At 42.4% G+C, this 16865-nt stretch overlaps 1 protein-coding gene across 1 annotated transcript in view; it reads left to right on the top strand.

Moving 5' to 3' along the window:
• The window catches only part of ADAMTSL3 (ADAMTS like 3), a 373694-nt gene that overhangs the window by 289832 nt on the left and 66997 nt on the right, over positions 1-16865 (top strand). Inside the window, 1 exon segment of the mRNA XM_029237311.1 lies at positions 11522-11675. Within this exon segment, the coding sequence (XP_029093144.1) occupies positions 11522-11675 (154 nt within the window).

Here is a 16865-nt window from a genome sequence, read left to right as displayed (position 1 = left end):
ATTGTCATTTGTTTCTAGGTATTTTTTGATTTCCTCTTTGATTTCTTCAGTGATCACTTCGTTATTAAGTAGTGTGTTGTTTAGCCTCCACGTGTTTGTATTTTTTACAGATCTTTTCCTGTAATTGATATCTAGTCTCATAGCGTTGTGGTCGGAAAAGATACTTGATACAATTTCAATTTTCTTAAATTTACCAAGGCTTGATTTGTGATCCAGGATATGATCTATCCTGTATAATGTTCCACGAGCACTTGGGGAAAATGTGTATTCTGTTGTTTTTGGATGGAATGTCCTATAAATATCAATTAAGTCCATCTTGTTTAATGTATCATTTAAAGCTTTTGTTTCCTTATTTATTTTCATTTTGGATGATCTTTCCATTGGTGAAAGTGGGGTGTTCAAGTCCCCTACTATGAATGTATTACTGTTGATTTCCCCTTTTATGGCTGTTAGTATTTGCCTTATGTATTGAGGTGCTCCTATGTTGGGTGCATAAATATTTACAATTGTTATATCTTCTTCTTGGATCGATCCCTTGATCATTACGTAGTGTCCTTCTTTGTCTCTTCTGATAGTCTTCACTTTAAAGTCTATTTTGTCTGATACGAGAATTGCTGCTCCAGCTTTCTTTTGGTTTCCATTTGCATGGAATATCTTTTTCCATCCCCTTACTTTCAGTCTGTATGTGTCTCTAGGTCTTAAGTGGGTCTCTTGTAGACAGCATATATATGGGTCTTGTTTTTGTATCCATTCAGCCAATCTGTCTCTTTTGGCGAGAGCATTTAGTTCATTTACATTTAAGGTAATTATCGATATGTATGTTCCTATTCCCATTTTCTTAATTGTTTTGGGTTCGTTATTGTAGGTCTTTTCCTTCTCTTGTGTCTCCTGCCTAGAGAATTTCCTTTAGCATTTGTTGTAAAGCTCGTTTGGTGGTGCTGAACTGTCTCAGCTTTTGCTTGTCTGTAAAGCTTTTAATTTCTCCATCAAATCTGAATGAGATCCTTGCTGGGTAGAGTAATCTCGGTTGTAGGTTTTTCTCCTTCATCACTTTAAATATGTCCTGCCAGTCCCTTCTGGCTCGCAGAGTTTCTGCTGAAAGATCAGCGGTTAACCTTATGGGGATTCCCTTGTGTGTTATTTGTTGTTTTTCCCTTGTTGCTTTTTATATGTTTTCTTTGTATTTAATTTTTGACAGTTTGATTAACATGTGTCTTGGCATATTTCTCCTTGGATTTATCCTGTATCGGGCTCTCTGTGCTTCCTAGACTTGATTAACTATTTCCTTTCCCATATTAGGGAAGTTTTCAACTATAATCTCTTCAAATATTTTCTCAGTCCCTTTCTTTTTCTCTTCTTCTTCTGGAACCCCTATAATTCGGATGTTGGTGCATTTAATGTTGTCCCAGAGGTCTCTGAGACTGTCCTCAGTTCTTTTCATTCTTTTTTCTTTATTCTGCTCTGCAGTAGTTATTTCCACTATTTTATCTTCCAGGTCACTTATCCGTTCTTCTGCCTCAGTTATTCTTCTATTGATCCCATCTAGAGTATTTTTTATTTCATTCATTGTGTTGTTCATCATTGTTTGCTTCATCTTTAGTTATTCTAGGTTCTTGTTAAATGCTTCTTGTATTTTGTCTATTCTATTTCCAAGATTTTGGATCATCTTTACTATCATTATTCTGAATTCTTTTTCAGGTAGACTGCCTATTTCCTCTTCATTTGTTAGGTCTGGTGGGTCTTTGTCTTGCTCCTTCAACTGATGTGTGTTTTTCTGTCTTCTCATTTTGCTTATCTTACTGTGTTTGGGGTCTCCTTTTTGCAAGCTGCAGGTTCGTAGTTCCTGTTGTTTTTGGTGTCTGTCCCCAGTGGCTAAGGTTGGTTCAGTGGGTTGTGTAGGCTTCCTGTTGGAGGGGACTAGTGCATGTGTTCTGGTGGATGAGGCTGGATCTTGTCTTTCTGGTGGGCAGGTCCACGTCTGGTGGTGTGTTTTGGGGTGTCTGTGGACTTATTATGATTTTGGGCAGCCTCTCTGCTAATGGGTGGGGTTGTGTTCCTGTCTTGCTAGTTGTTTGGCATAGGATGTCCAGCACTGTAGCTTGCTGGTCGTTGAGTGAAGCTGGGTGCTGGCGTTGAGATGGAGATCTCTGGGAGATTTTCGCCGTTTGATATTATGTGGAGCTGGGAGGTCTCTTGTGGACCAGTGTCCTGAAGTTGGCTCTCCCACCTCAGAGGCACAGCACTGACTCCTGGCTGCAGCACCGAGAGCCTTTCATCTACACGGCTCAGAATAAAAGGGAGAAAAAGTAGAAAGAAAGAATTGGTAGAAGTAGAAAGAAACAAAGGAAGAATGAAAGAAAGAAAGAAAGAAAAAGAAAGAAAGAAAGAAAGAAAAAGAAAGGAGTGAGTGAGTGAGGGAGGGAGGAAGGAAGGAAGGAAGGAGGGAAGAAAGGAAAAAAGGAAAGAAAGAAAGAAGGTAAAGTAAAATAAAATAAAGTAAAATAAAATAGTTATTAAAATAAAAAATAATTATTAAGAAAAAATTTTTTAAAAAATGGATGGATAGAACCCTAGGACAAATGGTGGAAGCAAAGCTATACAGACAAAATCTCACACAGAAGCATACACATACACACTCACAAAAAGAGGAAAAGGGGAAAAAATCATAAATCTTGCTCTCAAAGTCCACCTCCTCAATTTGGGATGATTCGTTGTCTATTCATGTATTCCACAGATGCAGGTACATCAAGTTGATTGTGGAGCTTTAATCCGCTGCTTCTGAGGCTGCTGGGAGAGATTTCCTTTTCTCTTCTTTGTTCTCACAGCTCCCAGGGGCTCAGCTTTGGATTTGGCCCCGCCTCTGCGTGTAGGTCACCTGAGGGCATCTGTTCTTTGCTCAGACAGGACGGGGTTAAAGGAGCCGCTGATTCGGGGGCTCTGGCTCACTCAGGCCCGGGGGAGGGCGGGGCACGGAGGGCGGGGCGGGCCTGCGGCGCCAGAGACCGGCTGGACGTTGCACCAGCCTGAGGCTCGGGGTGCGTTCTACCGGGGAAGTAGTCCCTGGATCCCGGGACGCTGGCAGTGGCGGGCTGCGCAGGCTCCCCGGAAGGGGGTGTGTGGATAGTAAGCTGTGCTCGCACACAGGCTTCTTGGTGGCGGCAGCAGCAGCCTTAGCGTCTCATGCCCGTCTCTGGGGTCCGCACTTTTAGCCGCGGCTCGCGACCATCTCTGGAGCTCCTTTAAGCAGCGCTCTTAATCCCCTCTCTTCGCGCACCAGGAAACAAAGAGGGAAGAAATGGTCTCTTGCCTCTTTGGCAGCAGCCCCCTTTATTCTTATTCCAGCTCTTTCTTCCAGTCTTGCTGCATCGTTACTGTCTATAGGCTGAGGTTTTAGCAAAGGTTCTGAAGCAGGTAGTTGAGGTCTGTAACGAGGGTCCTCTAATCTCCAGTCACTGCCCCAAATGTGTATCTTCTGGGATCAGAGGGGCAGCCTAACCTTAGAAATAATTTCAAGAAATAAGAAAGGACAATAACTGACATTTATGAACTTCCCTGAGTCCTAAATTCAGTGATGGTAGGGTTGCAACCTATTGTATGATACCACTCCCATCTCATCCTAACGACGGCCCTGGGAGCTGATGTATCCATTTCTGTAGATGAGAAAACAGAGGTACATTCAGACTGAAGTCGCCTTCCCAAGGGTAGAGCTAGGATTCAAACCTGAGTTTGTGTGACCCAAGTTTAGTATAAACTGTGTACACTCATGTCTCTCATGCAAGAACAAGAGCTTTTGAGCCAAACAGACCCATGATGGAACCTACAAGCTTTAATGCCTGCAGGTGACCTCGTTCCATATCCTTAACCTGTGTGAGCCTCCATTTTCCTTTCTTTTAACACAGTGGTTGTTCTGAGGATAACATGAGATATTAGGTATGGAAACACCTAACTGAGTGGACCCTTCCCATCCCCCTGAGCATCCTTCTAGCATAGGTTGGATTGACAGTACTTTTATCTGCATGTTCTACAGTTTTATATTTTTCCTGTTTTAACTGTCTAGCTCAATTAAGTGCTAGTATGTATAAACTATCTTAACTGACAAGCCACAAGTCATGGTCCTCATCCAGGTCACTGAGGGTCTACCTAAATGTTTCCCCAAACCCTCATTAAATGCTTCCGGTTACTGTCTCCATAAGGTTAGGGGCAGAACTTCAGGGAGGGGATAGCCACGCATTTGTGGAGAGAACTCTTGGCATCGTGAATGCTTGGTCACCTTACTGCACTCATTGTGACACTGGGACCAGCCAAATGGGCATCTTTTTAGAAGCTGGGAACTTGTAAGAGATAAGGCTCTCAAGTCCCACCCTGACCTAAGGAATCAGAACCTGCATTTGAACAAGATCCCCAGGTGTTGTCAGGCACATTACCATTTGAGAAGCATTTCCCCACCTGCCCCTCATCCTTGGGAGGGCTGCTTAGCCCTTCAATGTGTCCAAAGTAGGGATGGCTCTGGGAAATAACTTCTCTGAGCAAGTGCTGCCCTAACCCAAGAGGAAGAGGCAGGAAAAGGGAAAGACAAGGCGTGAGCGGATGCAGCCCGGGAGCACCTAGAACCCCTGCTGTGCTCTAAAATACCACACCCTCCTCACCTCTTTTCTTATTTCCTCTGAGAGAAAAGAGGCCTTCACAGTTCCATCCTACCTCCTAAACAAACTCTTCTCACTGGCCTTTTAGAGGAGAGGCTGGGGCTGACATCCTTGCTTTCCTCTCCTGTGCATTCCCTCTGTGAATAACGGAATTTGTAGTTGCTGGGTATGTTTCACTGAATGAACACCCTTTACCACGTTTACTCAGGCTTGCCTTGTGTCTTTGCTCTTGTTACCCTCAAATCCTGGGCCCAGCTCTAAGCTTCCCTCCTCTGTGAAGTCTTCCACTCCCTAAAATCATACAGCATTTCCCAGCTTTAACTCATAATGACCCCAGGTTTTCTTTTTTATTGCGTTTTAATGGGGAGCTACTTCCTGAGCATCCACGTGGTCTTCTCATCTGGCCTGTAGCGTCCTTGAGGCCAGCGGCCATGAGATTGCTGACAGGTCCTTGGGCCCTATAGACCTCTGAGCAGGTAAATACTCTTCCTCAAGAGCGTTTGCAAAGACAGGGGAAATGCAAAATGGTGTTGAAGTAGTGAGCTGTAGTAAAGCTCAGGCCAGCTAACAGAGGACAGGAAAATCATTCACTGGAAGAGATTTTGCTGGAAGAAAGAAGAGGAGACAGAAGAGTTTAGCCACGTGAGCTGGGCTGGACCTGAGGCAGATCAGTTTCCTAGGCGACCATTCACCAAGGCGAGAGCAAGCTTGTGCACACTCCAAGAGGTCAGCACAAGCACAGTCAGGACATCTTCCTGCTCCTAGCCAAGGCCACATCTCCAGGACACCTGCATGTGGGAGGAGGAGCAGGTGTGCCCACGTGCACAGGAAGGCAGAGCCAACGTTCAGACTTGGGTCCAGTTAGGCCCACGTGTCGCCCAGCAGTTTGTGTTTCCTACGGAATTCAGCTTTTCTCTTGATGGTTGAAATTTTCTCTCATTTCTGAGTTGCTTTGTTTTGGCAGAGACTCTGATGCCAAATTGCCACCATCCCTAAAGCTTTTTGCCAGGCTCGTCCCTCTGGCATGGGATGGCTCATTCCAGGGCAGCCATCAATCTTGTGGTTCTGGATGAGGCCCTTCCACTTTGGAACTGGCCACTACCCCTGAACCCAGAAAGACTGAAAAGCCACACCAGAATTTCCGCTTTTCGCCGAGCCAGGCCTCTTAGGCTGCATCTGGAATACTCCTCTCTCCCCGACACTAGCTCTATTCATGACATGTTTGGGCTTTGTTCATTCATTGGCTCATTCCTTTTCCTTGATTTCCTTAGATCTGAACCCAGTTTTAGGCAGAAAGGAACCTTCAATTCTTACACTGCTTTTCTAGTTACCAAAAAGGAGCATTGGCTTCCCTGGTGGCGCAGTGGTAGAGAATCTGCCTGCCAATGCAGGGGACACAGGTTCGAGCCCTGGTCCGGGAAGATCCCACATGCCGCAAGGCAGCTAAACCTGTGCGCCACAACTACTGAGCCTGCGCACTAGGGCCTGCGAGCCACAACTGCCGAGCCTGTGTGCCACAACTACTGAAGCCCACATGCCTGGAGCCCGTGCTCCACAAAAGGAGAAGCCACCACAATGAGAAGCCCGTGCATTGCAACGAAGAGTAGCCCCTGCTCGCCACAACTAGAAAAAGCCCGCGCACGGCAACAAAGACCCAACGCAGCCAAAAATAAATAAATTACATAAATAAATAAATTTGAAAAAAAAAAAACAAGGAGCATCGACACTTATATGGGGCAGTCTTCCCTAAAGGTGGATTTCTGCAATCCACATACCCCTTGTGGACGGTTTTGTGACCCTATTCCTTTGACTGAAATCCAGTAGCCTCTCCTCATTCTTTGTTCTCTCTACTTTGATGGAGCATTTGGCCATTTTGTCCACTTTCATCATTCTCCTTCAGGGCGTTTCTTGGTGTTATTTATTTTTCCTACTTACCCGACTGCATCTTTTCTATTGGTTTGCCTTCTTCCAAATCTCCAAAAAGCTCAGTATTTGACCCTTTGATTTTTATCACTGCATTTTTCCTCCATCGATGATTCTGTGGTGGGACTTCTCCTCTGACTTCTGTAGGTGACTCTCTGTCTCCAGGAACAGTTTCTGACTTTCTCTTCAGTACCTGTCCTTAGCTCCCCAAGTAGGATGTATCCTCATTATGGGAAAGCAAAGGGACACCCTCTTCATTCCCAACCAGCTCCGCCACCTACTTCCTGTCCCTGTCAGTGCACCAGCATCTTTCCAACACTTCTGATCATCTCTGACTTTGCCTCCTGTATTCAGTTACCTATACCTGCCAACTCTTCAATTCTTGAAATATGTCCATATGCTAAGTAAAAAGGGAAAGATCTCTATACATGAGACATTTTACAAAGTACAGCTCAAGATATGTCCAGGACACATGGATTTCCAAATATGGCTTTCCAGTTTTCAATAGATTTATTAATTATGACTCAGCAAGGCAGTAGTGTGTTGGAGCCAGTTCATACTAGCTTTCGAGAACCAATTGTGATCTCTTCCTACCTTGTATTCAATGACATTTGGACGACAGCTTGAAATCAGCCCTGATGGGAATATTTACACCACAGAAATTGGCAAATGTTACAATCAGGGCCCTCTTTTCCATGGACCTGTTGTGAAACATTTACTAGCACACAACTGCATGAAAGGGATATTCACACACACACACACACACACACACACACACACACAAAATCTTATCAACAAGACAGTTTCAGCTTATTGATAAATCAGGTACTTAGGATAGAAATGCTCTTATTTGTTGACTGAAATAAATAGACTTGTAGAATCTTCTTCTAAATTGAATATGCCTATTGCCACAGCTCAGCATCTTCACAGTCATTTACTGAGCACTGCTATGATTGATTACTCCAGGTACCAGGAATCTGAGACAATCAAGAATACAGTCTTCAATGAGCTCACAGTTGAATGAGGCAGACCGATGAAAAGAATTGTATATAAAGTCCAATAAAGTTGCCCCATCTACAGAAATAAGTGAAAATTGAGGGGAAACATCTGAGTCTGCCTGAGCCCCAGGAAAGTGTTGTAGAAAATGCAGCTTTAGAGTTTGGTCTAAAGGATGAGACCCGATTAGAGTCCTGAGAAAAGAAAACCGAAACAATGTAACAGAACAAGACTATAAATAAAAGATTCCAAGCACCACACTGAAAGGGCACACCATATACCTGGGAAAATTGACCCAGAATGGTCAATATCAAGACATACTCTACTAAAGACACTGGATGTTAAAGATTAAAGAATAATGTGTTAGTGTTTCTAGGCAAAAGGACCAAGTCACTTACTAGGGAAAGAAAATCAGGTTAGCATCAGACTTCGCAACAATACCACTTCACAGTAGAAAACAATGGAGCAACACCTTTAATGTACTAAAAGAGGAAATGTGAACCAAGGATTTTCTGTCCTGCCCAACTGATCTTCAAGTTTGAAGGTCGCAGACAAATAGTTCCAAAGTTACAAGAACTCAGGGTATGTTGTTCCCATGAGCTCTTCCAGAGGAATCTACCATATTTCTATGGAATAAATCATAGAAGCTTTGGCATAAAGTTGCTGTTTTGTGAGTCATAATTAATGGCACTGGTTCTGTCCTCTCTGCTGTCTCAGCTGTGAACCTTCTCTAATGGCACGCTAACCTTGAACTTAGCAGATACAAGGTCACGTGAGACCTCCATCTAGAAGAGGGGTTTACAAATGGTCTTCCCATTCATAATGGGGAGAAAAGTCAAATACTGATCATGAGAAATGGCTTATGAGTGGTGATTGGCAATTATGTAACTACTGTTTTTATATTCTATGGAAAACTCCTAGATGATGATTTGATGTGTTAGAAAAATACATAAGTTGCTAATGGTAATTTTTAATTATTTGTTCAAAAGCTTACAAAAAGCTTCCCTCTGTACTGAAAAACTTAATAATTAGGGCTTTCTGTTAAAGAGGACAATAAAGGCATTTAAAAAAATTCCATTCCCCTTCTGTGAAACCCAACAAAATACCCACAAAGAGGATGAAAGAGCAGGAACATCCTGTCTTTAATGAACAATGAAATGGCCACAAACCCAAACTATCAATTATGAGATACACCTGCCAAAGACCATAAAATCTGGACCAAAATGAGGGAGGGAAGGCTGAGGGATGACAAAGATTTCCTCAGGCACGAGCAGGATATAGATTTCCCTAGGAGTAAGTGTGATGGTCCTGAAAGGCCTACTCAACGGTTCTTTGATTACAGACACTAGATGGGGGACCATGCGCTGCCCCTGAAAACACTGTGATTGTCCCTGCAGAGCCGTGGGGGAGATGGAGCTGCAGGAGAAGCCACATGTTTAGGCCTCCCAGCCAAGGAAGGCTGCAGAAATGGAGTGGTGTGGAGGAAGGAGGGCAGCAATCACTGGATGATTACGCAGTGAACAAGTTACTTAAGAGGCTGTTCCCTGAGTCACACCGACCCTTCCAATGCCAACATCTGAAGAGATATATGGGCAAAGGAAATAAAAGTTTGGTGACAGACTGTTGAAGACAGCCAATTTACGGAAATGCCCTAGCTCGTTCCCCAAACCCGTGGTATTCCCAAACAGCCAGCTGCGTTTAAAAAGCTCCGGCAAGAGGGAGGAGCTATGGGAACATATGTATATGTATAACTGATTCACTTTGTTATAAAGCAGAAACTAACACACCACTGTAAAGCAATTATACGCCAATAAAGATGTAAAAAAAAAAAAGCTCCGGCATAAAAACTATGCATCAAAACTGGGGGAAAAAAATTGAAGGGGAAGAAAGAAGTTAAGGTGTGGGGAAAGGAACAGGAAGCAAGAGTCATATGAACAGCATAGTATCACAAAGGTATTACCCAGAGAAAAGTTCTGAAAAACAGGCTCCATATTCCCAAGGAAATTATAGTCATGATGTTTGGGGGAAAGTGGCTTTAAAATGAGGTTTGAGTTCAGAAAGAGATTATGAGTCAACAGAAGGAGATGAAAAGACAACTTGGAATAGTCAGGGAAAAAAAGTGAAAAGAAGAACTTTAGACAGCAGACGTAAAAGTTACTTTACAAGCAACAAAAAGTAATTAAAATGACTGGAAACAGAGAGCTATGGTGTACAAGCTGGATAACTCATATGATATGAAAAAGAGTAAGATGTAAAATTGGTTTTTAGAGGCAATGATGGATATGGAAAGGCAGAGAGAGGAGATTAGACATAAGTGTGATTGGTATTTGTGAGAAGAACAAAACGAATGGAACAGAAAAATATTCAGAGATAATTAAGGGGAATTAGTTTCCTTTAATAAAAGCTTTAATTTGCAAGTCATAATGGTATATCACGTGCCACTAAAGTATGACCCACTAAGACATAGCCTGCTTAGGTGCTGAACTTCATTGGTAAAGAAAGGAGCCAAAGGCCTCTGAGCATAAAAGGCAAACAAATAAACAACAAAAATTCCCTGCTTGGCCTGCTACACCTTCACAGTAGCATTAGATGCAAGAAGACAGTGAAGCAGTGTCTGCACAATTCAAAAGGAAAGGAAGTATGACCCAGGTATTTTCTCTTCATCTTGTTTGTTCTTCATGTGGAAAGGCAAGAGAGGCAATCAGAGCATACATACCCATAAGCCCGTCTCGAAAAACTTGCAGGGCCATGATGAAGCATCAAGATGACTAAAAATAAAAAATCCAGGAAGGCACAGATGCTGGTGAAAAAAGATGGAAGATGGATCGTAAATTCATTTACAGAATTAAGAGTAATCAACCAGCAACTGCATCTCAGAACAGAACGTAAATATCAGAAAATCTTGATGTTAGCTAAATAATTTAACAAAAACAAATTGAATGTTGCACAGGAGAGATGGGTGAGAGGAAATGTAAATGTGCTTACTAGATACTCTCGTTAAGTCAAAATATGTCAGTAAAAATAACTACCCAAACCTCTTGTTGGTTTCTTTCATCTTCTTTCTTAACTTCAGAGAGTTCTTTTGGGAATTAATCACTTAATAGTGGGAAAAAATCTGCCATTCAGCAACTCTTTTAATCTTATTTTAGTTTATTTTTTTCTAATATACCTAATAAAATTGCAGTAAAATTTTAAATTAAAATTGCATGTACACATGTAATTATGACTACCAAATATCAATGTTACAGACACAGTGATTATCAAATATTAATGTTCTCTTATGTAGAGCAGTTTGCGTGTTTTTTAAAACAAAAACTTTCCTTTTATACTTTTCTACTTCTTGAATTCTTGATCATGGGTGTATGTCATTTTTTAATTTTAATTTTTTTTAGTGAACTATAATTGGCATATAATATATTCATTTCAGGTGTGCAACATGGTGATTCAATGTTTGTATACGTTATGAAAAGATCACCACAATAATTCTATTCAACAAAGTTAATACCATATTATTGTCTATATTATGTCAGTTTTTAAAAAGCAAAGTCATCCTACTATATTAATAAATAGCTAAAAAATAAAATAAATTAGATTAGACATCTAAAAAATAAATTAGACATCAATTACAAGACCATAAAACCGCACTAGATATAATAAATAAATCACTAGAAATTAGTTACTATCTCAGAAAGGAAGAAAGTAAGGAGGAAGGAAGGAAGGGAGGGAAGAAGGGAAGAGAGAAAAGAAAAGGCAGAGGGGAGGGGAGGGGAGTGATGGGGAGTGGTGGGGTGAGGGAAAATCTCCATCTCCTAAAAGATGTCCAAGCCTAGGAAATGCTTACTTATTGGTGCACCCATACGTAACACCCCTCCTGTTTCACCGTAGGAGATGTCGCTGTTGCTGCAGGGGATGTGTCTGCTCACACTCCGTTTGACTCTGTCGCCCAATTCTCATTACAGTGTTCTGTCAGTTGTGGTGTTGGAACCCAGCGGAGACAGCAGGTATGCCAAAGGCTGACGGCCAAAGGCCGGCGTGTCCCCCTCAGTGAGACCGTGTGCAGGCATCTTCCTGGGCCCCCTCTTGCGAGATCTTGCCGAATGCCTGTGTGCAGGAGTAAGTATGGAAAGTCCACGCTTCACCAGATATGCCGATTCTGTTCCTCTCCCCGAGTGGCTTCATCTTCCATAGAGCAACATGTTTCTAATCCGTAGGTAAAGCAAATCAAGCAGAATTCAGGATTGTTATAAGCGGCAAATGGTATAATATTGAAGACCAAGATACAGCTCTAAGGAAAGTCAGTTTGAAGAAATATCCATCTGCTTAACAAATGCATCCTGTGTATATACATACATATACTTACATATATGTATGTACGTATATGTATGTATATATACTAAGTTTACCAGCAACTTTCCTGAAGAAACTTACCAAGTAAGAAAAATGATAGTAACTTTAAAAAATGTCATAGCATTCATGGCGTTTATTGAGCACTTACTCTGTGGAGTTCCTTGCAGGCATTATTGCGCTGTCTTATTTAGTCCCCAGCAACATTGTGAGCCAGGTATTATCCCCATTGAGAGATGAAGCATCCAAGACGTAGAGAAGGTCCGAGATTTGACCAAGGATCTGTAGCTGCCAGTTGGGCCTCTTGACCTCTTTGACCACAAATCTGTCTGATTCCTGAGCCCACGCTCTTAGCCACCTCTCTGTGGTGATTCATAGACAACATTCTTTCTTTTTCCCCGGGAACTCTTTGAGAACAAGTTTTCAAAATCTTGAGATTCCAAAGATTCGAGATCCCCAAGTTTTATCGTATCCTGGAATTCAAGGATGTCTGTGGCGTGTGGCGCAGTGTCATGCTTCAAGCTGCTTACCTGTCTGATTTTTATTAATTGTGGGTGGTTGCATAGCAACGTGGCTGGACCGTAAACTGTCTTAGAGGAGAGTGAGATTAAATTCTGGCAGCTTCCTCTAAAATAATAACAGAATAACATGTGGGAATACATCGTGGTTATTAGGACATGCAATATGGTAGAAGATGAAATTGTAAATTGTTACGGCATACGGTAGAAAGCAGAGTAAAAGGATGTTTTAGGGAGGAAAAAAAAGCAGGAAAAAAAGACAGTCATATTTCCCCCTGACCCTGTCTCATTCTCTAGCTTGCCAACATGTAGGTCATGGAAGCAGACAAGAGACAGGAATGCATTCTCCCAGCACAGCCAAGTCACCCCGAGCTGGGCCTCCACTTCAGCCGTAGCCTGGCCTGATGCCATCACCTTGGATCAATGGCCCTGGCTTGCATAAATTTGGCTTCTCCCTCTGCACGCTCCTATGACATCCTCTTCCCCCCACCACCATATCAGAGCCGAGGGATGAGCTTGGCACAGACCCATTCTCCCTACCCCACCTGCCTCTGCACCATTTTCCCTCTGTCATCACACACTTAGCACGTACACTGCCCTCATCCCACCTTCAAATGCATCGTGTGCCGACCTCCAGCATCCTTTCTGCCTTTCGCCAGGACACACCACCACCAGGTCCACTCTTTCTCTCCAACATCTGCCAACACGTAGGACAGCCAGTATCCATGCGGATGACTTTCTCACATCCTGATATCCCAATTTCCCAACATGGTCAGTTTCACTGACAGCCATCCCCTTGGCAGGGTGACACCCTAGACTTCCTCATTTCTTGGTACTTAAATAGCTTCCTGCTCTTCTACCGTTCCCCACCTGGCCCCTGCTTGTTTAGTTAATGCTTCACTATGACCTCTGGTTCTTCCTTCCCTGTTGTCCCCAAACTTCCTGCTCTTGCACTAGAAACCACTCCTCTTGGCTGGCATTTCCTCATCACTCACTTAACCAATTCTAGAGTCAGATCACCATGCCCTTCCTTAACCCACTACCTCCATCACCCTGCTCACCTTCAACCCTGGTGGGTTACCTTTTAGGTGATCTTTTTTTACGGTGTCATCATTTTTAACTTTAATTACAACCATGTATATAAATGATAACACACAGGATAAGTTGAGAGAACAAGGGGATGTAAAGGAACTAATGATTTTATCTTGTATCACAGATCAGATAACAGCTGAGTAGGGCTCCTATTTCACAGAGTTGACTGTTTCAGATAATAAAGCATGGTCATTTATCACATCCACATGATTTTAAAACCTAAGCAACCTCTTTTATATTTTAACCAAAATAACGCAAAGAACAAACATGATACAAAGATCGGTTTGTGTGCGTATTTAACAAATGTGCATACATAATATTTTTAACAGTGTACAAAATCAATGCATTTCACCATGTCAATTCAAGCAGAATTCCATCTTTCTAGATATAAACTGAACATCTCTTGTCATACATACTTTCTGACCTACCACTGCAGATCACACGCAGGCTTAGGTACTTTGTGAAATCTCCTTTCAAAGAATCCATAATGTCATGTCTCAAAGCAATTAGGATGACATCACCTTTTAGGTGATTTTTATTTGCTTGTTTTTTAGTTCCCTGACCTGAGCTACTGGGATTTGCTGAAGAAAATACTACCCCCATCCTGATTAGACATACTTCATATTCACGCTATCTGATTTACCTGAGCAATAATGTGTGGGTGTTTTTCCTATTCCTAAGAATTCCCAAGAAATTCATCATAGCAGCTATTTCGTAACCACTCTACTGGCCCCAAGTTCCCATCGCTCTGTGGATAAACTCATCTTTTATTCCTCTATTCTGACTGTCCTCTCTCCTTCATGTCACATCCACCCCCTTTGCTCACCAGACTGGAAAAGTATGGTCTTCTTTATAGGCCTAATCCCTCAGTTATGGAAGAGGTGTGAAGACAAGAAAGATCAAGCCCAGATACGCTGTGATCTTTATTCCCTGTCAAGGCTCCACTTCTAGAAATGTGTCCTAATCAGTGCCTTGAGTTTAAGTAAAACCCATCCTCTATGGAGGAGAGAATCTTCTTGCTCCCCGTTTTGACCCTTTTAATGTGCAGTGGGGTGGAGGGCGGGGAGGGCGGGGGGGGGGGCAAGATGTCTTGAGCTCCCCCTAGAGGCCGGTGGTGCACCATACAGTCCCCCTGCCTGCTTCTCCCCAGACCTTCCCTGCATTCTCCCACCTCCAACTTTTACCCCTTGCTTAAATTCTTCCCTCCGCCATATCTAGCAACTGACATTCTTCCCATTCTTGAAGGACCAGTACAAACCCTACCTTTCCCAGTAATCTTTCTCAGTTGCACTTAATCTCTGAAAAGTAATATGACATTGTGGTTAGGACAACTTGAGTTCAAATCTCATTTCTCTCAGTATCTCATCATGTGACATTGGGCAGGTTATTTAATCTCTGTGAGTCTCAGTTTTTTATCTATAAAATGAGAATAGTAGTTGTACCTACCTCATAGAATTGTTTTGAGAATTAATGCCTAGAAAGTGCTTAGAAACAGTGCTGGGCACATACTGTAGGCTCAAAAGTATTAGTTATTTTTAATGTCGTTACCACTTTAATTCCTATTATAGCTTTAAGATAGGATAAAATGTAACAGAGTAACTAGTATTGTGTCTTCTGGCTTACTAGGGTATAAGTTTATATGGGGTAGCTAGATAGTAGCTCTGGACAGTTTTTCTGTGTAGGCCCCCAAAGCACTTATAATGAGTTGTACCCAAAGACATGCTTTTCAAATATGTCAGGCTTGGATCATCCTCAGATTGCTGTTAAAAGCCTACCTGTCTTGGCTTCCAATCAGGCATCTAAAGAAAACAAAAGATAATAGGAATATAGTGTTTGAGTTTAGACTTTTTTCAATTATGGCTCCTGGTTTTAAAGGTTCCCAAGTCTTGGTGAAGAATTCTTATTTTTCACCCAAGTACTGACATCAAAATAGTTGGAGGACTTCCCTGGCGGTCCGGTGGTAAGACCACGCTTCCACTGCAGGGGGCACAGGTTTGATCCCGGGTCGGAAAACTAAGATCCCACATGCCACATGGTGCGGCCAAAAAAAAAATTTTTTTTGAGGGAAGGGAGGCACCCGGGCATGTACTATATGATGAAAATGTCAAGAAACATATGCCTCATCCCCTTCCCAGGTTATCTCAAACCCACTCGCTTCTCTCCAGCTCTTGGTCTTCCTCCTTGTACCAGCCCAGCGTCTGCCTCTTCAGCTCTCATTATAGAGAGCTTCTACTCTTCCTCTATGCCTTCTCAGATTCCAGTAACACCCACCCCTGCCTGCCTGACATAGCTGTAGCCCTTGGAAACCCAGACAGGCACAGGGCTACCTCGCCAGCACCCCTCTTGGGCTTGTGTCACCTCCTGCAGCATCCAACAGCAGACATTTATTTTATCTTTTGCTCAGTCATTCATTCGTTATTCATTCAATAAACAGTAAGAGTTTTCTCTTACTGTTTACTCTTACTTACTGTTTACTCCTGTTTACATGTACCAGACACTATACTGTTCCCCAAGGACAGAGATGATCTCTCTGCCTGGGCATATATTGTTTTCAGTGTCAGGGGATAGCATTTCCTTATTAATTCTTTCAGGACTCATTCATCAAGTGCTACTGTGTTTTAGATGTTATGATACAAAATGAAAAGGATCCCTTCTCTTGTCTCTAAGAACTCATAGTCTAGTAGGAGAGAGACATATATAAACAAATAAGGAGAATAAAGTGGCAATGATATCATAAAAGGATGCAGAAGTTCTCACTGCAGCTGGGGGATGTGAGGAAGAGTTTCAAAAAGGAGGAAGCTTTGAGCAGAATTCTGAAAGCTGTGTCCATTCATCAGATCCACACGGGACACAGGAGAATCTGGGAAAAGAGAACAGTGTCGGCAAAAGTGGGGTATGACAAATGGAGTGGTATGTTTGGGGAAACTGCAGGCAATTCCATAGGATTAGAACTGAGGTTGAAGGTGGGTTATGGTGAAAGGGAAAGCTTGAGAGGTGAGCTGTAGAGCATCTTGAGCCCCATAATGAGGAGTTTAGATTTTATCAAAGAAGGAAGTGACATAGTCAGATTTTATTTTGGTTTATTTACTCAGACAGCTGTCTAGATATATTTTTTACATTAATTTTTATTGGAGTATAGTTGCTTTACAATGTTGTGTTCGTTTCTACTGTACAGCAAAGTGAATCAGCTATACGTATACATATATCCCCTCTTTTTTGGATTTCCTTCCCATTTAGGTCACCACAGAGCATTGAGTAGAGTTCCCTTTGCTATACAGCAGGTTCTTATTATATCTGTTTTATACATAGTAGTGTATATGTGTCAGTCCCTGTTTCTCAATTCATCACA

The sequence above is a fragment of the Monodon monoceros genome, unplaced genomic scaffold, assembly GCF_005190385.1.
Source record: "Monodon monoceros isolate NGI ecotype Baffin Bay Population unplaced genomic scaffold, NGI_Narwhal_1 Super_Scaffold_21, whole genome shotgun sequence".
Classification (NCBI taxonomy): Eukaryota; Metazoa; Chordata; class Mammalia; order Artiodactyla; family Monodontidae; genus Monodon; species Monodon monoceros.
This window is presented reverse-complemented; position numbering and strand designations above follow the sequence as displayed.